Source organism: Bufo gargarizans, chromosome 4, assembly GCF_014858855.1.
Source record: "Bufo gargarizans isolate SCDJY-AF-19 chromosome 4, ASM1485885v1, whole genome shotgun sequence".
Taxonomy (NCBI): Eukaryota; Metazoa; Chordata; class Amphibia; order Anura; family Bufonidae; genus Bufo; species Bufo gargarizans.
This window is the reverse complement of record NC_058083.1, coordinates 529,241,895-529,268,095: the sequence shown is the minus strand read 5'-3', so window position 1 is coordinate 529,268,095 and position 26,201 is coordinate 529,241,895. Positions and strand designations below refer to the sequence as shown.

Here is a 26,201-nt window from a genome sequence, read left to right as displayed (position 1 = left end):
CTCTTTCTCCACTTTCTCCCCTTCCCTTCCTTTTCTTTTTCTCTCTTTTTCCTTTAAATTCTATTTCCCCTTTTTTTTTTTTTGACCACAAGCAAAAGCAATTTTCGGCAGAAGCTATCTCCACAGCACAGTAACAGTACGGCGAGTACAACAACTAAATCAAAGCTCAGTTCTCACGTGGCCGACGTTGTAGTCCCAGTATCAGCCGTGGCTGTAGCAGCAAGTCCAAGCCGCAGTGTAGATGTAAAATATCCGTCCGGGTGGCAGAGAGTCCAGTAGCAGGCAAATAGCAGGGAGTCCAGGAGTCCAGCAGCAGGCACACCAGCAGACAGGAGGCAAGAGAAAACCGGCAAACCGAAAATCCGGAAAAGCAGGCAGTCCAGCGATCCGGCGTCAAACAGAGCAGCGAGGCAGCAGGCAGCAAACAGGCCAATAACCAGCCGGTCGGGAGCCGCGAAGAGGAGCCAGACAGCCGCTCACAAGATCAAACAGGTGGAGCAGCACAGGAGCCAGAAGCCCAGAACGCCCCAGAGGACGAGACAGCCACAGCCAGCAGCAGCATCCAGGCGTCCGCCGGCAGCGTCCTCTATTTAGCATGCGGAAACAGGAGCTGTACAAAAGTCAGACCAGGCGCGCAGCTCTGCTTTCATCATCAGCTGCCCGGCTCAGCGCATCGGAGCTTGGAGGAGGACGCCAGCATCAGCTGTTCGGCACAGAGCGTCGGAGCTTGGGGGGAGGACGCCAACATCAGCTGTTCAGCGTCAGAGCATCGGAGCTTGGAGGGAGGAGACCAGCACAGAGGGGAGAGCGAGACGCGACGTACTCACGTCATCCCACCGTCATCCATCACGAGGTTTAAGATATTTTTGACGGAAGAAAAATCTTCTGCGCTTTATTCTGGAAAAATATCAGAAATAAGATTGAAAAATGTTTAATGTTTTTTTTTTGTTAACATTGAAGTCAATTTATGAATAGATACATAAGGCGTTCTGCTTGTGACCATCATTCAGTCGGTTAACGGATCATTTTATGTTTTGTTGTGTTTATGGAAAATTCAAATCTGATGTGAACGGCATAAAATAAAAACCCAAAAGTAGTGCCAGGATTGCTGAGGGGTTTCTTTTCTCACTTTACCTCCCAAAAATGGATAAAACCAAAACAAATGCTGCATGTACCCCATATATGACTATTTACAGTACTCTGAGGGATAGTTGTCTGTGGTTATATCATACAGGTGTGTAGACCGCTATAGTGTAAGGATCCATACACCTGTGTGTCCAGAGAGGTGTAACGGGGCTGATTGCAGATGTTTTCTCAAATATGACTTTGCCCTTAATTCTCCTCGTTTCCCTCAGGTTCCCGGGTGCAAGATTGTCATACGTGAAGTTTTCTGGGTCCTTTCCATCGATGACCCACCAAGGATGGAGAAGGACAGAGACCACATGGCTGCGAGGATATTAGACCTCACCCTGGAGATCATCTCCTTGATAACTGGAGAGGTGAGAGTCTCACATGACATCACTCTTATCTCTAGTAATAAAACAGGGAAATGTCTGGAAAGGTGAAGGATTCTTAGAATCTCTGTAGTGATCGGCGTCTCCTCATACACAGGATTACACAGTAGTGAAGAAGTCGTCTGGTGAGTGTGTGACACCCCGTGTGTCAGGAGGATGGAGCAGGACCCAGAGCCCCATCACCGAGCCTCCACCTCATTCCCTGATACATGAGCAGAAGATCCTAGAACTTACCACCAGGATCACTGAGCTGCTGAGCGGAGAGGTGAGCGCTGCTGGGAATGCTGGGACATTATACAATAACGCCAAGGGAGGGGTCTGGTAATAACTGTGTCCTTGTGTTGTCAGGTTCCTATAAGGTGTCAGGATGTCGCTGTCTATTTCTCCATGGAGGAGTGGGAGTATTTAGAAGAACACAAGGCTCTGTACAAGGACGTCATGATGGAGAATCACCAGTCCGTCACATCACCGGGTAAGAGGAGACCTTCCATGACTGTAGAGGAGAGAAAAGTTCTGAGAGTCAGATTCCATCCATCATCTAATCATCACATATAGACAATGTATTCAGTCGCTGTGTGTATTTCCTATAGATGGATCCAGTCAGAGAAATCCACTAGAGAGATGTCCCAGTCCTCAGTATTCCCAGGACTGTCCAGAGGAGAAACCGAATATCCCACTGGATCATCAGGTAGATGAAGCTGAGGTTTCTACAAATCCTCTATAGACTGATGTAATAGAGCTTTCTACTGACCTCCCCCAGCAGCAGTGGAGTATACTGTACGCTCCGTCTACTGACCTCCCCCAGCAGCAGTGGAGTATACTGTACTCTCCATCTACTGACCCCCCCCAGCAGCAGTGGAGTATACTGTACTCTCCATCTACTGACCTCCCCCAGCAGCAGTGGAGTATACTGTACTCTCCGTCTACTGACCTCCCCCAGCAGCAGTGGAGTATACTGTACGCTCCGTCTACTGACCTCCCCCAGCAGCAGTGGAGTATACTGTACGCTCCATCTACTGACCTCCCCCAGCAGCAGTGGAGTATACTGTACTCTCCATCTACTGACCTCCCCCAGCAGCAGTGGAGTATACTGTACTCTCCATCTACTGACCTCCCCCAGCAGCAGTGGAGTATACTGTACTCTCCATCTACTGACCTCCCCCAGCAGCAGTGGAGTATACTGTACGCTCCGTCTACTGACCTCCCCCAGCAGTGGAGTATACTGTACTCTCCATCTACTGACCTCCCCCAGCAGCAGTGGAGTATACTGTAATCTCCATCTACTGACCTCCCCCAGCAGCAGTGGAGTATACTGTACTCTCCGTCTACTGACCTCCCCCAGCAGCAGTGGAGTATACTGTACTCTCCATCTACTGACCTCCCCCAGCAGCAGTGGAGTATACTGTACTCTCCGTCTACTGACCTCCCCCAGCAGCAGTGGAGTATACTGTACGCTCCATCTACTGACCTCCCCCAGCAGCAGTGGAGTATACTGTACTCTCCATCTACTGACCTCCCCCAGCAGCAGTGGAGTATACTGTACTCTCCATCTACTGACCCCCCCAGCAGCAGTGGAGTATACTGTACGCTCCATCTACTGACCGCCCCCCAGCAGCAGTGGAGTATACTGTACTCTCCATCTACTGACCACCCCCAGCAGCAGTGGAGTATACTGTACTCTCCATCTACTGACCTCCCCCAGCAGCAGTGGAGTATACTGTACGCTCCATCTACTGACCTCCCCCAGCAGCAGTGGAGTATACTGTACGCTCCATCTACTGACCTCCCCCAGCAGCAGTGGAGTATACTGTACGCTCCATCTACTGACCTCCCCCAGCAGTGGAGTATACTGTACGCTCCATCTACTGACCTCCCCCAGCAGCAGTGGAGTATACTGTACTCTCCGTCTACTGACCTCCCCCAGCAGCAGTGGAGTATACTGTACTCTCCGTCTACTGACCTCCCCCAGCAGCAGTGGAGTATACTGTACTCTCCATCTACTGACCTCCCCCAGCAGCAGTGGAGTATACTGTACGCTGCATCTACTGACCTCCCCCAGCAGCAGTGGAGTATACTGTACGCTCCATCTACTGACCTCCCCCAGCAGTGGAGTATACTGTACGCTCCATCTACTGACCTCCCCCAGCAGCAGTGGAGTATACTGTACTCTCCGTCTACTGACCTCCCCCAGCAGCAGTGGAGTATACTGTACTCTCCGTCTACTGACCTCCCCCAGCAGCAGTGGAGTATACTGTACTCTCCATCTACTGACCTCCTCCAGCAGCAGTGGAGTATACTGTACTCTCCTCTACTGACCTCCCCCAGCAGCAGTGGAGTATACTGTACTCTCCTCTACTGACCTCCCCCAGCAGCAGTGGAGTATACTGTACGCTCCATCTACTGACCCCCCCCAGCAGCAGTGGAGTATACTGTATGCTCCGTCTACTGACCTCCCCCAGCAGCAGTGGAGTATACTGTACGCTCCGTCTACTGACCTCCCCCAGCAGCAGTGGAGTATACTGTACTCTCCTCTACTGACCTCCCCCAGCAGCAGTGGAGTATACTGTACTCTCCTCTACTGACCTCCCCCAGCAGCAGTGGAGTATACTGTACGCTCCATCTACTGACCCCCCCCAGCAGCAGTGGAGTATACTGTATGCTCCGTCTACTGACCTCCCCCAGCAGCAGTGGAGTATACTGTACGCTCCATCTACTGACCCCCCCCAGCAGCAGTGGAGTATACTGTATGCTCCATCTACTGACCTCCCCCAGCAGCAGTGGAGTATACTGTACTCTCCATCTACTGACCTCCCCCAGCAGCAGTGGAGTATACTGTACTCTCCATCTACTGACCTCCCCCAGCAGCAGTGGAGTATACTGTACTCTCCGTCTACTGACCTCCCCCAGCAGCAGTGGAGTATACTGTACTCTCCGTCTACTGACCTCCCCCAGCAGCAGTGGAGTATACTGTACTCTCCTCTACTGACCTCCCCCAGCAGCAGTGGAGTATACTGTACTCTCCTCTACTGACCTCCCCCAGCAGCAGTGGAGTATACTGTACGCTCCGTCTACTGACCTCCCCCAGCAGCAGTGGAGTATACTGTACTCTCCTCTACTGACCTCCCCCAGCAGCAGTGGAGTATACTGTACTCTCCTCTACTGACCTCCCCCAGCAGCAGTGGAGTATACTGTACGCTCCATCTACTGACCTCCCCCAGCAGCAGTGGAGTATACTGTACTCTCCATCTACTGACCTCCCCCAGCAGCAGTGGAGTATACTGTACTCTCCGTCTACTGACCTCCCCCAGCAGCAGTGGAGTATACTGTACGCTCCGTATACTGACCTCCCCCAGCAGCAGTGGAGTATACTGTACACTCCGTCTACTGACCTCCCCCAGCAGCAGTGGAGTATACTGTATGCTCCGTCTACTGACCTCCCCCAGCAGCAGTGGAGTATACTGTATGCTCCGTCTACTGACCTCCCCCAGCAGCAGTGGAGTATACTGTACTCTCCATCTACTGACCTCCCCCAGCAGCAGTGGAGTATACTGTACTCTCCATCTACTGGCCTCCCCCAGCAGCAGTGGAGTATACTGTACTCTCCATCTACTGACCTCCCCCAGCAGCAGTGGAGTATACTGTACTCTCCATCTACTGACCTCCCCCAGCAGCAGTGGAGTATACTGTACTCTCCGTCTACTGACCTCCCCCAGCAGCAGTGGAGTATACTGTACGCTCCATCTACTGACCTCCCCCAGCAGCAGTGGAGTATACTGTACTCTCCATCTACTGACCTTCCCCAGCAGCAGTGGAGTATACTGTACTCTCCGTCTACTGACCTCCCCCAGCAGCAGTGGAGTATACTGTACTCTCCATCTACTGACCTCCCCCAGCAGCAGTGGAGTATACTGTACGCTCCGTCTACTGACCTCCCCCAGCAGCAGTGGAGTATACTGTACTCTCCATCTACTGACCTCCCCAGCAGCAGTGGAGTATACTGTACTCTCCATCTACTGACCTCCCCCAGCAGCAGTGGAGTATACTGTACTCTCCATCTACTGACCTCCCCCAGCAGCAGTGGAGTATATTGTACTCTCCATCTACTGACCTCCCCCAGCAGCAGTGGAGTATACTGTACTCTCCGTCTACTGACCTCCCCCAGCAGCAGTGGAGTATACTGTACTCTCCATCTACTGACCTCCCCCAGCAGCAGTGGAGTATACTGTACTCTCCATCTACTGACCTCCCCCAGCAGCAGTGGAGTATACTGTACTCTCCATCTACTGACCTCCCCCAGCAGCAGTGGAGTATACTGTACGCTCCATTGCATCTTATTATTGTTGGCTGAAAATAGTTTCTAATGTCATAACACCAGAAATTCTGTTATGCATTCCGTCCTTGAATTGTGTTATAGTCCGTGGTCACAGGATCCATTACGCAATTCTGCAGTAAACTGAACTTCTAAAACAGAAGTTCGCTCACCCCTACTGATGAGTAGAATACTTGGCTGAATGTGGATCCTGTCTGATCAACACTTTAGGAGTTCCTTGTCCTGTAGGACAGATTGGTTAATACCTTCTAGGGGTGTTTGATATGTGCCTGGATATAAGATAAACTCGCAGTGGAGTATAGTTTTCTGTTTTCACCTGTCTTTAATGTTGAATCCTTGCAGGAAACTACTGGTGAATTGAGGAGTGGACTCGAAAAACCTGTATCGGTGTCTGTGATTGGTAAGAACCTTTCACAAATCTTGTTTTACTGTAAATGTCTTTATTAATGGAAAAACTGATAGGAAGTTCAGAGAAACCTCCTCATTATTATTACTATTAATCAGGGGCAGACACAGACAGCAGAGGGCCCCTGTGCAAAGAATGAGCCTGCTCCCCCCCCCCCTTGCCAAATTCTCAACCTAACCTATTTCCTCCTAACATTACATAGAGCAATACAAAACATACAAGGTAAGGCTACTTTCACACCTGCGGCACTATGATCCGGCCAGCCGATCCGGAAGAGAATGCATGGAATCGGCCGGACACAAACTGCAGCATGCAGCGGTTTGTGTTGATTCTCTGCATTTTTGCAAGATTGTGGTCGGATCTCTGCCGGACCCCATTGTAGTTAATAAGGCGGTGATTCCATCTGCATCCAGCAGTGCCGGATCCAGTGAATTCCAGTAGGCTGTTCTCTGCTGTAACAGCCTGCCTGAATCGCTAATGCAGATGTGACTTTCACATCCAGTGACGCCTCCTCTGATGTAGATGTTCTCTTTCCTCATCTTCTCAGTTAGGACCAGACCGCCATGATGATTTCTTTCAGCCATCTCTCGTCTCTGCAGAGTTTGACAAACAGACATCTTAGCTTCCTAGTATTCCATCCTCCTCCCCACCTTATGAACACCCCATCCTGCCTCCCCCCATACCGTGCCCGCTGTGCTCCCCAATACTATACTGCAGAAACAGTCCTCCTGAAAATACTGGTACCACACAGATAGTGACCCTTCAATAATTATTGGCACACAGTGCCCTAAAAAATATGCACCTAGCAAATAGTGTCCCTGAAACTTATAGTGCCGTAAACAAGGTGTCCTCCAAAAATAATTGTGCTAAGCTGATACTGTGCCAGGGTGCCCACCACAGTAATAGTGCTCCCCAAAGTCCCACCAATAGTAATAGTTACCTGCCAGAGGGCACTTAGTAGTAATAGTGCCCCAACAGTAATAATGTCCCCACTATGTAATAAAGCTCACCATAATGCCCCAGCAGTAATAATTCTTTTTAGAATATGCGCCAGTCAAGAAAATGCCCCGTTGTGTGGCAGTAAAAAAAATACTGCCTCTTAGTGCCCCCAGTAGAGTCAATGTCCCCATAGTGCCCTCATAATGTGTGCCAATACCCCCTACTGTGTACAAAAAAAACCTTTCTTAGTGCCCCTAGTTGAGCTAAGGTCTCTATAGTGCCCCCATAATTTGTGCCATGATAAAATACTCCTATCTAGTGACCCCAGTAGATGCCCCCATAGTGCTCCTCCCCCTATCCCCATAGTGCCTTCCATAATGTGCCAGTATAAAATGCCCCTACAGAGTGCCCCAAGTAGATTCCCCCATAATGCTTCTCTTCCCGATAGTGGCCCAGAAAGGTTTGCCAGTATAAAATGCCCCTATACATTCATTTTTCCTTATCGAATAGTATATTATTTTCTGCAATGATTAACTCCTTCCCGACCGGCCAACATAGGGAGTCGGGTAATTAAATATAGCGCCTGCTCGCGAGCCCAGCGGGAGCCATAGCCCCTGGGTGCCTGCTGTTTTAAACAGCAGACAACCGGAATTAATGTATGCGATCGACGATAACGCCGATCACACACATTTAACTTCTCACAGCATCTGGGAGCTCAAAAACACTGGAGTGCGCAGGCTTGCAATGGGCGTACTACAGCCCCGCCCCAGCTGGGATTGAGGGAGCGGGATAGTGTGTGCGGCAGCCTCTGTCCTCCTGAATGATTCAAGGCTGCCGCAGGTAAGTTCCTGTGGACACCCTGTCATGCATTGGGGTCTATGAGAGAAGCAATCTATTGATTGCCTATACAAATTCCCTGGGGATCTGTTAAAAGTGTAAACAAAATTAAAAAAAAGTTTTTAAAAATATATAAAAATTTAAATCACTTACTTCCCCCCCCCCCAAATTAAAATAAATAAAACATTTAAATAAACAAAATAAATGCCCAAACTATTAAAATATAAAAATATTTATCCCATATAGCAAAAATTTGCGATTTTTTTTGTCACTTCACCTCCCCAAAATTTTTTAATAAAAAGTGATCAAAAAGTCATACGTACTCCAAAATTGTATCTATGAAATGAGCCATCACACAGCTCCGTAAACATAAAAAAATATAATAATTAATATGGCAATACAAAGAAACAATATGTTTTTCCCCAATTTTTTTTTTTCAGTATTCAAAGCCAGAAAAAAACATATTGATGTGGTATCGTAATTGTACTGACCTGAAAAATGAAGGTCACAAGTCAGTTTTACCACATAGGAAACAATGTAAAACTTTTCATAATTCCACCCTATTTCAATTTTTTTTCCAGCTTCCCACTACATCATATGCAACAGTAAATGGTGCCACTAGAAAGTACAACTTGTCCCCCAAAAAGAAAGACCTCATCCGGCTAATATGAAGGAAAAAGTAAAATTATAGCTCTGGGAAGGCTGGGAGTAAAAAATGAAAACAAGAAAATGGCCCAGTCCTGAAGGGGTTAAAAGGGTTGTCCGCTTTATTTATATTGGTCCTGATACTCAGGATAGGTCATCAATATCTGATCAGTGGGGGTCCGACTCCCCCACCCCCCGCAGATGAGCTGTTGGTAGAGAACACGGCGCTGCCTTCTCGTCATTGTTCACTTGCTCGTGTTCGACATCCCAGTGGTCTATCGGTGTAATTACAAGAAGCCGTCCCGTTCACTTCGATTGGATGGCTCCTTCCTGTCCAAGTGAATAGGATGGAGCCGTCCCATAGAAGTGAATAGCGCGGCTGAGATGCAATTACACCGCTCACCGTTGTGATGTCGACATTGAGCAAGGGAACAATGAAGAAAAGGTGTCGCTTGCAGGAGCTTGTCCTCAGTGTATGCGCAGTGAAGCAGGGTGTATTTTTCTCAATCTAAAGCGCATGCACAATACTCCACCGAAGCCATGGCAAATACATCCTGCTGCACCGGGCATGCGCCATGAATACGACCCAACGACATGTGAGATCTCCAAGGTCCGTCGATGACGTTCCCTTTTCTGTTAGGACGAGTCAATACTGATGGAGCAGGATTTGCGCGGAAAGAGCTTGGCTTCAGATCTCAACATCTCCACCTCCTTGACTCTAGGCCAATCATCTGCCTGCAGCATGAGCAGTGATTTCAGAGGATTTCTAGAAAAATGAAGTACTTTTTGGGGCAACTATGAATAGAACTGAGCACATGAGGAGCAGAGTGGTCAGGTACTACTGAGTGTACTTTAGCTGACAGGCGCCTGATTAATATATGTTCTAGTGTGAGGGAATCAGACCTGTTATGGGGTCAGTATTTCTTTAGGAGTCTGGTGGTATTTAGGGGGTTTGATCTGTACTTTTGTGGTATTTGTGAAGTGCATGTGATTACATTGTTTCTAGTTTTTCTACCACCTAGATTTTCTTCCTTGTGACAGCACATTACAACAGTCAGCAGAGTCTGAAGAGGAGAAGAGAGCAGTAACATGGACGGCGCCAGAGAGAGAGACAGAGTCCGATAATAGTGAGTATGGCTAGCTTCAGCATTGGCAGCAGGAAACTCGGGGACACCCGCCATCCCTCCTCCTCCAAGTAAAATTTCTGGCTGCTCCTATGTGCAGGTCCCATTACTTGTGACATTATACACTATATGGACAACAGTAAACCTACAGGAACTACTATGACATCCCATCCTAAATCCTTAAATTATTAATATGTAGTTGGTCCCCCCTTTGGCCTTCTGGGAAGTCCTTCTACAAGATTTTGCAGGGTACGTGTGGGAATTTTTGCCCATTTATCTAAAAGAGCATTTGTGAGGTTAGACACTGATGTTGGAGGAGAGGCCCTGGCTGTCACGGATGAAGTTTGCAGATAGCTGGAACTTATAAATAAACGAGTTACTGGCTTGATCCCAAACTAAGGAGCTTATAGGTGAGCCCTATAAAACCCTAAGAGCTCTCCCTGACTGCTATGCACATGCAAGGGTCTCGATGGTAGACGATTGCATGCCCTCGTACCTAAGCCTGTGTGACACCTGAAAACCCTATAATAGTGAGGGGACACGACCACCGGCTCCCTGCACTTAATACGGACCGAGTCAGGGTCACCTAGAATTAAGCCAGCAAGGAAACACAATAAAGTAAAGGACTTATCTGAGCAAACAGCAGAAGCAGCCTCCAGCAGTGAACACTTCATCCAGGAAGTAGTATAAACCGCAAAGTGAGGCAGTATGGGAGGAAATATAAAGAAAGACGATTAGTCTAAATAAGTGACACCTGGCAGAAGGAAAAGAGATGAGAAAGTGAAACCAAAACAAAGAACATCATACAAGAGGTAGAGAAGAACGTCTGCCAGACCTTCTCACAGAACTGGCGGTGACACTGGCTCACAGTCTCCATTCTAGTTCATCCCAAAAGTTTTGGAGGAGGTTGAGGTCAGGGCTCTCTGTGGCTAGTCAAGTTCTTCCAACAACAACCTCCTCCGGCTCCAACCATGCCTTTATGGGGCTTGCTTTGTGCACTGGGGCACAGCCATGCTGGAACATAAAAGTGCCTTCCCCAAACTGTCCCCACAAAACTGGAAGCATTCGATTGTCCACAATGTCTTGGTTTGTTGAAGCATTAAGATTTTCCTTCACGGGAACTAAGGGGCTGAGGTCGACTCAATAGCATTATCCTTCCTCTACCAGGCTTTGAAGCTGGCACAATGCAGGTAACGTTCTTCTGGCATTCACAGGACTCATTCATCAGACTGCCAGATAGAGAAGTGTGATTGGTCGCCCCCCAGAAGACGTCTCCACAGCTCCAGAGTCCAATGGGGCAGCGTACTTTACATGACTCCATCTGACACTTGGTAAGGCTTGCATCCAGCTGCTCGGCCATGGAAACACAAGCCATGAAGCTTCCCGCAGAGCACAGTTTATGTGCTGATGTCAATGGCTCTGCAGTTATGGAGTCAGCAGAGCGTTGGTGACTTTAACGCACTGTGCTCTTCATTACTCGGTGACCCCGCTCTGTATCTTGACGAGGTTTCCACTTCATGGCTGAGTTGCTTCTGCTTTACAATATTGCCACTCACAGATAATGGTGGAATATCTAGGAGGGAGGAAAAGGATATTACAAGGCCAGGCTTGAATACAGTGAGCGCTTTAAAACAAGCAATTCTTTCACAAAAGTTTGTAAAGGCAACTGCATGGTCGGGGGTTGGATTTTATACACCTGAATTCACTGATTAGGGGATGTGTCCCAATACTTTTTGTCCATATAGTTCCATATAGGCAAAACCACACATGATGGATATGCTGATTTTTCCCCCCGCAGCTTCTGAAATTTTGATACAATGTACAGCAGTCGGTGTAACTTTGGTGTGTCCTCTAAATAATTCAACACACAGCCAATAATGTCTAAACCGCTGGCAACAAAAGTTGTTAAGTGAAAATGGCCAAATTGTGTCCAATTAGCCTTTTTCCCTCCCCGGTGTCATGTGACTCGTTAGTGTTACAAGGTCTCAGGTGTGAATGGGGAGCAGGTGTGTTACATTTGGTGTTATCGCTCACACACTATCTTATACTGCTCACTGGAAGTTCAACATGGCTCCTCATGGCAAAGAACTCTCTGAGGATGTGAAAAAAAAAAACTCGTTGCTGTACATAAATATGGCCGAGGCTATAAGAAGATTGCTAACACCCTGAAACTGAGCTGGAGCACGGTGGCCAAGACCATACAGCGGTTTAACAAGACAGGTTCCACCCAGAACAGGCCGTGGTTGACCAAAGAAGTTGAGTGCACATGCTAAGCGTCATATCCAGAGGTTGTAGGGGTGCTGCCAGCATTGCTGCATAGGTCACAAGGGTGGGGGGTCCAGCCTGTCAGTGCTCAGCATCATATCCAAACAGTTAGCTGAAGACAAGCAGACTAAGGACGTGGATTACTGGAAGCATGTCCTGGGGTCTGATGAGACCAAGAGAAACTTATTTGGTTCAGATGATGTCAAGTGTGTGTGTGTCGGCAACCAGGTGAGGAGTAGAAAGACAAGTGTGTCTTGCCTACAGTCAAGCATGGTGGTGCGAGTCTCATGGTTTGGGGCTGCATGAGTGCTGCCAGCTTATTGAGAAAACCATGAATGCCAACATGTACTGCAACTTATTGAAGCAGATCAGGATCCCCTCCCTTCGGATAATGGGCCGCATGTCAGTATTCCAACATGATAATGACCCCAAACACCTCCAAAACGACCACTGCCTTACTAAAGAAATTAAGGGTTAAGGTGCTGGACTGGCCAAGCATGTCTCCAGACCTAAACCCTATTGAGCATCTGTGGGGAATCCTCAAACAGAAGGTCGAGGAGGACAAAGTCTATAACATCCACCAGCTCCGTGATGTTGTCATGGAGGATGGAAGAGGATTGCAGTGGCAACCTGTGAAGCTCTAGTGACCTCCATGCCCAAGAGAGTGAAGGCCGCGCTGGAAAATAATGGCTGCCACACATGATACTGACACTTTGGGCACGTGTATATACAGTACAGACCAAAAGTTTGGACACACCTTCTCATTCAAAGAGTTTTCTTTATTTTCATGACTATGAAAATTGCAGATTCACACTGAAGGCATCAAAACTATTAATTAACACATGTGGAATTATATACATAACAAAAAAGTGTGAAACAACTGAAAATATGTCATGTTCTAAGTTCTTCAAAGTAGCCACCTTTTGCTTTGATTACTGCTTTGCACACTCTTGGCATTCTCTTGATGAGCTTCAAGGGGTAGTCACCTAAATTGGTTTACACTTCACAGGTGTACCCTGTCAGGTTTAATAAGTGGGATTTCTTGCCTTATAAATGGGGTTGGGACCATCAGTTGCGTTGTGCATAAGTCAGGTGGATACACAGCTGATAGTCCTACTGAATAGACTGTTAGAATTTGTATTATGGCAAGAAAAAATCAGCTAAGTAAAGAAAAAACGAGTGGCCATCATTACTTTAAGAAATGAAGGTCAGTCAGTCCGAAAAATTGGGAAAACTTTGAAAGTAAGGGCTATTTGACCATGAAGGAGAGTGATGGGGTGCTGCGCCAGATAACCTGGCCTCCACAGTCACCAGACCTGAACCCAATCGAGATGGTTTGGGGTGAGCTGGACCGAAGAGTGAAGGCAAAAGGGCCAACAAGTGCTAAGCATCTCTGGGAACTCCTTCAAGACTGTTGGAAGACCATTTCAGATGACTTCCTCTTGAAGCTCATCAAGAGAATGCCAAGAGTGTGCAAAGCAGTTTCACACTTGTTTGTTATGTATATAATTCCACATGTGTTAATTCATAGTTTTGATGCCTTCATAGTCATGAAAATAAAGAAAACTCTTTGAATGAGAAGGTGTGTCCAAACTTTTGGTCTGTACTGTATGTATACCCTTTATAGGGTTATCTGAATATATATTATAAATTTTTTGGGTTATCTGAATTTTGGAGCTTTTGTTGTCTGACATTGGGACATATTATACTGTAAGGTCTGGATAGAAACACCTGTCACTATCTCTACAAGGGATTATATTCTGAGAGCTTTGTAGACAAAAACAACAGACAACTGATATTTCTTATGAGTTTTTTATTTTATTTGCCTTTATACAAGAACATGTGATGTACTTACTAAAACTGCACATAATCCTGTTTTATCTTAATACTTTATATTTCCTGGCTTGCTATTGTCTCAATAAAGTGGTTAATATAACTTTATTTTTGCTTTGGAAATAAAGAAAATGTTCAATTTTCCAGGTGAAGACGAGATAAGAGACTCCCATCGACATCCTCATTTTTCTTCCCATGATGCAGAAGATAACAATGCCACACAAGCTAATTCAATAACTTCTAATGTACCCTCAGTCCTTCACATAAAAGATCTATCCATCAATACCGCTGGTCACAAAAAAACTTCATTTAATCACTTCCTGCTGGACAGAACAAGAACTAAACAGAAATGTGGGAACATATTTACATGTGATGAACAGTTTAAAAACAAATGTAATCTTTCTTTCTATGAGAGAAATGACAGAGATAACAGGTCATTTTCCTGCTCTGAATGTGGAAAATGTTTTACGAGGAAGTTGAATCTGGTTAGACATCAGAGAAGTCACACAGAGGAGAAGCCGTATTCATGTTCAGAATGTGGGAAAAGTTTTATTCATAAATCAAATCTAGTAGAACATTTAGGAATTCACACAGGAGAGAAGCCATTCTCATGTCCTGAATGTGGAAAATGTTTTAGGCTGAAATCGTGTCTTGTTAGACATCAGAAAACTCACACAGGGGAGAAGCCGTACTCATGTTCTGAATGTGGGAAAGGTTTTATTCATAAATCAAATCTTGTGGAACATTTAAGAACTCACACAGGAAAGAAGACATTTTCATGTTCAGAATGTGGGAAATGTTTTACCCATCAATCAAGTTTTTTCCGGCATCAGAGAACTCACTCGGGGGAGAAGCCAGTTTAATGTTTTTGTAGGAGATGTGACAGACATGTAGCGTTACTGTAGGACCTACTGCCAAATAATGCATTCTGATGTATAACTTAACGCCTTGCGAATCGCGAGCCATATCTGGATGGTACAGGCAAGGTTACTCAAAAGACCTGCAGATCTATTGTGATGTTCTGATCACATGGATTGCCATTGTGCCCACAAGAGCAGGAGTTCGGCTGTAATACTCAAGTAACATCCAGCTTGACCAACACCGATCACTGTTTAACTCCCTGTCTGCTGTGACCAAAGCTTCATTCACACTTCATTGTGAAAACTCTGAAACAAAACAGTCATCTTACTGGTCAGAATTACATTATATATTTTTTTTTATTTAAAAAATTGCCAAATTGCCCCTTCCACATAACTAAAAGGAAAATATGTGAACGACTAGGTCTGGACCAAAGGAAATGCAGCCAGTGGGGATGCTGTATGTGGTCCTGAAGTGAACTGAGCATACACTATAAGGCCTCTTGCACACGACCGTATGGCTATTTCAGTGTTTTGCGGTCCGTTTTTCACTGATCCTTTGTTCCATTTTTTTGTTTCTGTTGTGTTTCTGTTCCCGTTCCGTTTTTCCGTATGGCATATACAGTATACAGTAATTACATAGAAAAAATTGGGCTGGGCATAACATTTTCAATAGATGGTTCCGCAAAAACGGAACGGATACGGAAGACATACGGATGCATTTCGGTATGTGTTCCGTTTTTTTTGCGGACCCATTGACTTGAATGGAGCCACGGAACGTGATTTGCGGACAATAATAGGACATGTTCTATCTTTCAACGGAACGGAAACAGAATGCATACGGAGTACATTCCGTTTTTTGACGGAACCATTGAAATGAATTGAACGCAAAAAACAGCCCGCAAAACGGGAAAAAAAAACGGTAGTGTGAAAGAGGCCTAAACCCTCCAAATGTGTTGATTGCTGCTAAATGCGGTGTCATCATGGCCATAACAGATGACAGTCACAAATACTTGTGCTGGATGTGATTTATCAGTGGCTACTGGAAGTGTGGATATGATCCCTAGAGCTGAAGATGAAGAGAACCCTACTATCTAATAGATAGTCCAAAATGGTTGTCTTTGAGAAAACGGAAATAATAAAACCACTACTAAAGGGGGATATATATTACTGGGGTAGCAGGGATCAGTTTTCACCTCTGATCTGTCATTGACTATCATTAAAATTTTCAACTTAACATGGAACTTCATTTATTGAGTTACACGGATCCAGAATGCCTATTAATGTGCCTAATTTTGTGGCTTTTTCACCATCAGCAGATTTGCACCTATGACACTGGCTGACCTATTGTTTTAATGATGTTTTAATATATGCAACGGAGCCTCTAGGAGCAATGGGGGTGTTGCCATTACTCCTAGAGGCTCTGCCCTCTCTGTGCAACTGCCACTCCCTCTGCACTTTGATGTGACTGGGCCAGGCAGGCATGATGATGTTTACACTGCCAGGTCCTGTCCATCAAAGTGCAGCAGTTGCAGAGAGAGCAGAGCCTCTAGGAGTAATGGCAACGCCCCCGTTGCTCCTAGAGGCTCATTTGCATATATTAAAACCTAATTTTTCTTAGTAATGGGGGCACATTTGAACATGGGACCAACACTGATGCCTTCAGCTGCCAAGTGCACATGGAACAGGTCAGCCATTTTTTTATATGTCATGTTCCTCCTTGCATGTGTCTTACAACTTTTTCATTGATACCAAATTAAAATTCCCCTACCGGGCCAGCACTGCACCCCTGATGTAATTAAGGCCCTTCCTGGGTCACGTGCCATACAGGGATGCAGGTACCAACATGCATGCTGAGCCTACTCTGTACCTCTCCTGGTGCCAGATGGCTTCCAATAAATACAATGAGAGCAGCTACAGCTTTATACTGCCTCTAATTAAAATCAGCCTATGGGGCAGACAGGCTAGTCAGGGGTGCAAGACCAACTGGAGTCAGCTCCAGTACAACTGCAAAAAGGGGGTCATCCCTGGATTTAATGGAGGCCGTTAAGGCACCAAAATGATAAAAAGCAGAGTGGACCCAGCGTGCATGTGGAACCTGCACTCCCTGAATTTTATGGCGGCCATTATGGCACATAACAGGTAGGATTTAGTGTTAGGTTCCCTTCTTACAGAGATCGCCTTGACATGTAGCAGACGAGCCCAAATAATTTTCTACAAAATGTATTTGCCAAGAATCTCAAATTTTCTAAATAAGCATAGAATTAGCACCAGAATGTTTTCTATAATTATGAGATTATTGTACTTTATTTGTGTTTGCAGAGTGCTGCTGCATTGCCTTTTTTTCTCTGTGTTTCTAGCCATGGCAGCACGCACCTGACCCCCTTTTTTTGCAGTTGTACTAGGTCATCAACATCACATCAGTGGGGGTTCGAGTCCCTGGCCTCTTATAACAGCTGATCAGTGGAGAACCCGGGTGTCAGACCCCCACGATCTGATATTGATGATATGTCTTGAGGATAGGTTTTGGCTACCTCTCACTTCCTTTCGAGGTTTTGGAGATAGGTGCAGGTCACACCTATCGGACCCTCTCCTATCTTACATTAACGCCTCATGTACACGGCCATTGTGCGGCCGTTCCGTGCATTGGGTGAATGGGTCTGTGATCCGTCTGCACCGCAAAAAAATAGAACATGTTCTATATTGTTTTGCAGTGCGGGGGCACGGACAGAAACACCACGGAAGCACTCCATAGTGGTTCCATGCCTCCATTCCGCACCACAGCTCCGGATTGCGGACCCCCGCATGCGGGGAGCACACAGCCAGTGCCCGCATATTGCGGACCCACTGTTTGCGGGCCGTAATACCGCCCAGGCCGGGCAGTGGCATGAGGCCTAATGGTGATTTTACATTGATGGGGATCCTACCCATATGCCATCAATGTCTGAGATGGGAATAGCCCTTTAAGCCATAGATTTAAACATATTTTTGTCTTTCCACTGTGGTTTGTAGTTATACATTTTAATAAATAAAAAAATTTACTGTGGTTTTTGTGGTGTTTTTTCCTGCTATTTTTGCACGCGGTGTGCGTTACCACTAGAATTTTCTTCATGGCATGTTTCTCTTATAAAGAGGTTTATGTGAAAAATAGAATGCCCGGAGCTCCAGGAAAAAAAAAGTCCCATGGACATTTAGCTAACATCTGAAGCTGTTGATTTTACTACGAAAAAAAACCACCAAAAATTCGGGTGAGAAAAATAAAAAACTAAAGTGCTCTCCAGGGCAGAATCCAAACTGATAAATGACTGCAGTTACCTCAGAGACCTGTTTGGAGCTTGATCAATAAGGGTAGGGCTACATGGTGACACTGGAGGCCAGGATCGCAGGGCATCGCAGTATAGCGTTGACCCTATAGAAATGTACACTTACCTAAAGAATTGTTAGGAACACCCTTTCTATTTCTCATTAATGTGATTCTCTAGTCAACCAATCACATGGCAGTTGCTTCAATGCATGTAGGGTTGTGGTCCTGGTCAAGACAATCTCCTGAACTCCAAACTGAATGTCAGAATAGGAAAGAAAGGTGATTTAAGCAATTTTGAGCGTGGCATGGTTGTTGGTGCCAGACGGGCCGGTCTGAGTGTTTCACAATCTGCTCAGTTACTGGGATTTTCATGCACAACCATTTCTAGGGTTTACAAAGAATGGTGTGAAAAGGGAAAAACATCCAGTATGCGGCAGTCCTGTGGGCGAAAATGCCTTGTGGATGCTAGAGGTCAGAGGAGAATGGGCCGACTGATTCAAGCTGATAGAAGAGCAACGTTGACTGAAATAACCACTCGTTACACCCGAGGTCTGCAGCAAAGCATTTGTGAAGCCACAACACGCTCAACCTTGAGGCGGATGGGCTAAAACAGCAGAAGACCCCACCGGGTACCACTCATCTCCACTACAAATAGGAAAAAGAGGCTACAATTTGCACGAGCTCACCAAAATTGGACTGTTGAAGACTGGAAAAATGTTGCCTGGTCTGATGAGTCTCGATTTCTGTTGAGACATTCAAATGGTAGAGTCCGAATTTGGCGTAAACAGAATGAGAACATGTATCCATCATGCCTTGTTACCACTGTGCAGGCTGGTGGTGGTGGTGGTGTAATGGTGTGGGGGATGTTTTCTGGGCACACTTTAGGCCCCTTAGTGCCAATTGGCCATCGTTTAAATGCCACGGGCTACCTGAGCATTGTTTCTGACCATGTCCATCCCTTCATGACCACCATGTACCCGTCCTCTGATGGCTACTTCCAGCAGGATAATGCACCATGTCACAAAGCTCGAATCATTTCAAATTGGTTTCTTGAACATGACAATGAGTTCACTGTACTAAAATGGCCCCCACAGTCACCAGATCTCAACCCAATAGAGCATCTTTGGGATGTGGTGGAACGGGAGCTTCGTGCCCTGGATATGCATCCCTCAAATCTCCATCAACTGCAAGATGCTATCCTATCAATATGGGCCAACATTTCTAAAGAATGCTATCAGCACCTTGTTGAATCAATGCCACGTAGAATTAAAGGCAGTTCTGAAGGCAAAAGGGGGTCCAACACCGTATTAGTATGGTGTTCCTAATAATTCTTTAGGTGAGTGTATGTAGTTGCACAAGTGTCGCAACTAGGGCTGCAGCTATCGACTATTTTTGTAATTGAGTATTCTATCAATTAATCCAGCGATTAATCGAGTACTCTAATAACAAGAAACTAATTAAAAAAGCGTTTTCCTTTATAAAAACTTATCAGTCCCCCCCCCCAGTACCATCAGCTACCCCCCAGTGCCATCAGCTGCCCCTTCAGGTGCTCCCCCCCCAGTGCCATCAGGTGCTCCCCCCAGTGCCATCAGCTGCCGCTTCAGGTGCTCCCCCCAGTGCCATCAGATGCTCTTCCCAGTGCCATCAGCTATCCCCCAGTGCCATAAGGTGCTCCACCCCAGTGCCATCAGATGCTCTCCCCAGCGCCATCAGCTGCCGCTTCAGGTGCTCCCCCCAGTGCCATCAGATGCTCTTCCCAGTGCCATCAGCTACCCCCCAGTGCCATCAGCTGCCCCTTCAGGTGCTCCCCCCCCAGTGCCATCAGATGTTATCCCCAGTGCCATCAGCTACCCCCCAGTGCGACCATCTCCCTCTCCTAGCCATGTTCCCAGCGCCAGTGATATAAAATACTTACCTTTCCTGTAGGGGCGCTGCTGACACTTAAGAAATCTTCCATCCTCTTCACGCGCTGCAGTGGGACCTGACATCACACAGCGTCAGGTCATAGTGCGCGCTTACACTTACCACAGAGCGGTGAGTAATAGCAAGCACTTCACTCACGTTCCGTCGTCACATGACACAAGCGAATCCTCGATGCAAAAAATTTCAATTTTCTTTGTGATTCAGGGGTCACAGTGGTGGCTGCGACCCCATTAATTTCTGCAGGATCACCTCGACACTGCGTTCCTGGCGGTGACAGCTGTGTTGTGCCACAAAGACCAATAGTTTCTCCACGTTTTGCAATTTTAATGCTGTCAACAAGGGGACAGGACAGAGTCCCGATGGCCGGGGTCCCAACTGCCCATCCTGGCGAGTTCCCCCGTTGTAGGAAGGAGAGGGGCAGATTGCTATTTACAAAGACCCTGCAGAGACGAATATGAGCGATTCTCCAAGATTTATTACAATTATGAAACAAAAAACATATTTACCTTTAAAGGAGTTCTTCGGGAATAAAGACTTTTTATCTGACGCCCGCAGCCTGCCTCCACAAATAAAGGATTCCTACGTATCTGCTCCCCGCCGCTCCTGTCCTCTGCGCTGTCTCCCGCATGTCCATGTTCCGGTTCCCAGACTCTTTACATCTGGCGGTGTATGGTAGGGTTGCATGCTCGAATGCAGCCAACTGGCTTCAGCAGTGATTTGCCGCTTGTGACCTCCGTCTGCCCGGAAATGATAGACCTCCATATAACAGCTTCATTCTAGCCAGCTCAGTAGTCCCCAGCTAGAATGGAGTGGCTGTATGGAGGACCTCCCAAGCTGAACTCCGAGACACAGCTTCACAGGCAGCCTGTCAGAATCCCATAGACTGCTATATTGTATCGCAGTCTGTGGGACCAGTCCCCTAAGAGGACTAAAAATTACAGGGGAAAAATGTTTAAAAATACAATAAAAAAACTAATATTAAAACATTTAAATCAAACAATTTTACAAATAATAATAAACCTAATGGGTTCATAATAAATCATAAAAATGGGTAAGGCTGTGTGAAAGGAAAAGTAAAAAAAAGTTATAGGGCCTGAATTTTTTTTAAAGGGGTATTCCAGTTAAGACAAGTCCTGTGTATAGGGGATAATTATCAGATTGGTGGGGCTCCTACTGCTGGGACCCTCACCAATCACGAGAACGGGGGCCCAGTACCCTGTGAAGCCCCCTCGTCTATCTCTGGCACGCATTTCCGACCAGCCACTCCGTCCATTTTCAGGTGGGCTCCACAGGGTATGGGGCCCCGTTCTCATGATGGGTGGGGGGTCCCAGCAGTAGAATCCCCACCGATCTGATAGTTATCCGCTGTTCACCTTGTTAAAACCGGAATACCCGTTAAGTAACATGAAAATAAAAAAGTGTTAGATTTTTGATATTTGTATCACTATAAAATCAAGCTAAAACCCCCAAAAAAGAAAAGATAATAAACAGATACAATACAAAAAAATAAATAAATAAGAAAAAGACTGTGTCTGTGTGTGTACTCTATGGGTCTCATTTATCAAAACTGTGTAACAGGAAGACTTTTAGTTGCCCATAGCAACCAATCAGAGCTCACCTTTTATTTTTTCAGAACACTTTAAGAAATGAAAGGCGAGCGCTGATAGGTTGCTATGGGCAACTAGAAGTTTTCACAGTTTTGATAAATCTATTACTATTAAAAAGTTGCAGGTAACTCTAATCTAGTCCTTTCTGCAGCGAGATGTCCAGACTGGAATTGCTCCTGGAAGATCCTCCATTTAAGCATTTAGAGTGAGATGCTGTAGGAAGAACTTAGTGACTTCAGGACCTTTGATGATGTCACGGTCATGTGATCAGTCACATGAGGGGCGGAGTAAAGCAGTAGAGGTTAAACACTTCCGGTCATGTGATCAAAGTGACGTCATGAAAGGTCATGCAGCCACAGTTACAAGATCTCTCCGTAGTATGTAAGGGATCACATGACTATGATGTCATCAAAGGTCCTTCAGCCCCAAGAGGCGCTATCGGCAGGTCAGTTATTGGTCGGGGGATGTGGGACTTGGTTCTGGGTTTATTAGAATGGAGCGGTTCTATAGGTGATATATAGCAGGTCCAGCCAGCAGGGGGCAGCACCGGCCATAGAGAGTCTCTGCTCACAGAAGGGGAGTTCTCCTCAGACATGTCTGCTCTCCCCCTGGAATATTAGGAGACCCCCAGACCCCTGAAAGAAGGGCTGTTCTCCTGGATTAGAGGGGTCTTCCATCACACACTGTTCTGTGATGTCACTAGGATATGGAGTCAGTGTGTGATCGGTGGGGACAACCTCTTCTAGATGAAGGGGCTGCAGCGCTGTGTCCTCTCCTCACTGTCCCTGCACAGCGGTGGCCGGAGCTCTAATGAGCAGGGACTGTGGAGGAGATTCAGCAGTAAAGCAGCTCTGCAGCCCCTTCATTCCCAGGATTAGTGGGGTCCTGATAGAGACGAGCCCCCACCTACCGCACACTGATGACAACGACCAAAGTCTTGTAAGATATTAACCCCTTAAGGACCGGGGATTTTCCATTTTTGCATTTTCATTTTTCACTTCCCACTTTTTTATTTTTCCGTTCACATAGCCTTCTGAGAGCTTATTTTTTGCGGGACAAGTTGTACTTTCTAATGGCCCCATTGGTTGCATATCATGTAGTAGGAAGTGGAAATAAAATTCCAAATGGGACTTTTTTAGATTGTGATGGCTATATATAGAAACCATTGAACACTTCATTTGCACTATACCAATACAAGGCTGCCACCTAGTGGCTTATATTGGTATATTCCTGAAATAGGCACCGAAGCCTGCTTGAGGCTTTGAGCTATTTCAGTAATGTAACAGGTTCCCCGATCTCAGTCGGGGAACGCTGTTACTGGAGAGGAAGCGCGCGACCTCCGCTTCCAGACTGATAAGATGCTGTGGTCACATTTGACCACGGCATCTGAAGGGTAAAATGTATGTGATCAGCTTTATGGCTGATCGCATACATGTGCCCCGGCTCTCTGCTATTTAAAATAGCAGAAACCAGGCGGCTTTGGCTCCTGCTGCACGTGCGAGCAGGCGCCATGTTTAGGAACCGGACTTGTACGACGGAGGTCCTTAAAGGGAACCTGTCATCTAGATTTTGTGTATAGAGCTGAGGACATGGGCTGCTAGATGGCCGCTAGTACGTCCGCAATACCCAGTCCCCATAGCTCTGTGTGCTTTTATTGTGTAAAAAACCCGATTTGATACATATGCAAATTAACCTGAGATGAGTCCTGTCCCTGACTCCTCTCACATACAGGACTCATCTCACGTACAGGACTCATCTCAGGTTAATCTGCATATGTATCAAATCGGTTTTTTTACACAATAAAAGCACACAGAGCTATGGGGACTGGGTATTGCGGATGTGCTAGCGGCCATCTAGCAACCCATGTCCTCAGCTCTATACACAAAATCCCGGTGACAAGTTCCCTTTAAGGGGTTAAAGTGATAAATGGAACTAAAGAAGATGTCAGATAAAATATAAAAAAAATAAACAAATATAAAATAATCATTAAAAATTGTCTAAAAACAATAAAAAATAAATAAATAACATCTCTGTGACCACAACAACTTAGAGTATAAAATGATCGTGTTAGTTAACGGCTCGTTCACATCATCGTTGTGTTTTCCATCAGAAGATGAGATAAACTCCACTGGTTTAGATGAATTATTCGGAGCACCGGTTTTGCTTGGTTTCTGTCACTTTCATCAGGTTTCAGTTTTTTTCTACAAAAAAAACATGACTGAACTGAGCTTTCTGTTTTTGTGTTTTTTTTTTTTTTTTATGTTGAAGTCAATGATGGATTCAAATGGAAAGTGTTCGGCTTGTAGCCATCAACCAGTCTGTTAACGGATGCATTTTTCTAATTTTTCTTCTGCTCATATATGTTCAACTGGAACAGAAATTTGGAAAAAATATGATGTGAAAAATAATGCCAGGATTGCTGTTGTTTGGTGGTCACCTCAATTGTTCAAACATAGTAAAAAAAAGAAACTGCATAAATATGAATAAAATAATAGAATAATCTAAAATTTCTTATGTAAATTGCAGATTCACACATTTTTGGGTCCTTCTCAAAAATAAAACTAAGATAAGCTAAGTTATAGGAGGCCCAAAACTTGTCCTGCAGAAAACAGACCCTTGAACAGCATTATACACCCAAAAAATAAATAAAAAGTTATGGCGTGTTCTGTGCTAGGATGAAAAAATTGACAGGTGTGTAACGTCCGAAATTGGTGTCCTTAGGGGGCAGGGTCGTGGTAGAAATTGGACTCGTATCCCGATTCTCGATACCAAATCAATACTTTGCGGGGGGAAGAGCACAAAACCATTCCGACGCACTAACCCCATTATGTTAGGAGGTAGTTCATAGGTGACTAACCATTAATATGAGGCATGTGGAGGTCCAAATGGATAAAACTATGTGCCTCACAGTAATGGTAACTTACATAACAGACAACATGGGGTTGTGGCTTGTGAGGCACGTGGCTTCATCCATTTGGACCTCCATGTGTCTTATATTAATAGTAAACCACATTGTGTACCTCACGTTAACCCCATGTTGCGCTTTGTGTGAGGAGGTACTGGATGAGGTCACTTACTGTTACTGTGAGGCACAATGAGGTACTAAAGTCATAACTCCATGTGCCTTCCATTAATTAGTGACCCCCATCCTTTATCTCACATAATGGCAACATTGGGGTTAATGTGAGTCACTCTCAGGGCTCATGCACACGACCGCGTGCTGGCCTGGCGTGCAAAGAGCGGGTCCGCAATATACATGCAACTGAATGGGTCCGCAATCCAGAAGATACGGAGCTGAAGGCCACGGAGGCACTACGGAGCGCTTCCGTGGTATTTTGTTTTGGTCAGTGCCTCTGCACTGCATACAAATAGAACATGCTCTGATTGTTTGTGGTGAGGACAGATTGTGGACCCTTTCAAGTCAAACGGATCTCCAATCCGTCAGCATCGCCCACACAGACGTTGCCCGTGCTTTGGAGACATCGGATGCACGGCACGGGCGGCACACATTCATGTGCATCAGCCCTAACCCCATAGTTCCTCTATGATTCTGGCTGGCTGAGGTGCAAGTCATCCGAAGCAAGTGGGACCTTCTGGTCACATGTGGAAGGTATATAGGCAGTGAACAGTCACTATATGTATGCATAGTGATATATCGGTTACATGACCTCGGGCGGATCGGTTGCTGTGTCGGGATTACTGTGCTATTCTCCATTTCTTCGCCTCCTGTTCTCATTACTTACGTTAATCTTCATAGATTCAGCACGGACTTCTCTGGCCTCATCCCTCGTGCCGACTCCCCAGGTGTCATCCCTTATCTCTGCGCAGTGCTGTCTCTACCGGCTGTTCATCACAACATTCAGGTACTTTCTATGCAGAGTCTCGGACGTGGCCACCGTCCACCCATCCTGGCCACTAATCAGACAGAGCATCTTCATGGGATCTCCTTCATTCTCCCCTGCCACAGACGTGCGGCCGCTGATAAGAACATGGTGTACGCCGCATTGTGTGTGCGCTACATGTTCTCCAATCAGAACTGCTGCTACTAAGCTACGCAATAGTGGAGACTAGTATCGTAAAACTGACAGAATCAGTGTGAAACTGAACCCGGTATCAAATTAATCGAAAAAGTACAGGTGTGTAGGCCGCTATACTGTAAGGATCTATCTACCTGTGTGTCCATAGAGGCGTAATGTGGCTGATTGTTTAGAGATCCTCTTCAAAATGAGATTTTTCTCTCAGTCCTCCTTGTTTGCCCTCAGGTTCCTTAGGTGCAGGACTCTCTTCTTTTGAAAGACAATGGTCCTTTCCATCAATGACCCACCAAGGATGGAGAAGGACAGAGACCACATGGCTACAAGGATATTAGACCTCACCCTGGAGATCATCTCCTTGATAACTGGAGAGGTGAGAGTCTCACATGACATCACTCTTATCTCTAGTAATAAACCAGGGAAATGTCTGGAAAGGTGAAGGATTCTTAGAATCTCTGTAGTGATCGGCGTCTCCCCATACACAGGATTACACAGTAGTGAAGAAGTCGTCTGGTGAGTGTGTGACACCCCGTGTGTCAGGAGGATGGAGCAGGACCCAGAGCCCCATCACCGAGCCTCCACC

The 26,201-nt window shown here is 46.1% G+C and overlaps 1 protein-coding gene and 1 long non-coding RNA gene across 2 annotated transcripts in view; both read left to right on the top strand.

Annotated features, from left to right (window-relative positions):
• LOC122934737 (oocyte zinc finger protein XlCOF22-like) overlaps nucleotides 1-15,298 on the top strand; it is a 676,648-nt gene extending 661,350 nt beyond the window's left edge. The window contains exons 5-8 of the mRNA XM_044290411.1: nucleotides 2,105-2,202; nucleotides 6,187-6,244; nucleotides 9,694-9,798; nucleotides 14,041-15,298. Of these exons, the coding sequence (XP_044146346.1) occupies nucleotides 2,105-2,202; nucleotides 6,187-6,244; nucleotides 9,694-9,798; nucleotides 14,041-14,756 (977 nt within the window). The 3' untranslated portion in view covers nucleotides 14,757-15,298. The remainder of the gene's footprint in view (nucleotides 1-2,104; nucleotides 2,203-6,186; nucleotides 6,245-9,693; nucleotides 9,799-14,040) is intronic.
• Nucleotides 15,299-21,951: 6,653 nt separating this feature from the next.
• On the top strand, nucleotides 21,952-26,164 carry LOC122934836. The gene is made up of 4 exons (XR_006388692.1): nucleotides 21,952-22,029; nucleotides 25,342-25,447; nucleotides 25,847-25,991; nucleotides 26,104-26,164. It is a non-coding gene; the product is annotated as an uncharacterized LOC122934836 (long non-coding RNA).
• The last annotated feature ends 37 nt before the right edge of the window (nucleotides 26,165-26,201 follow it).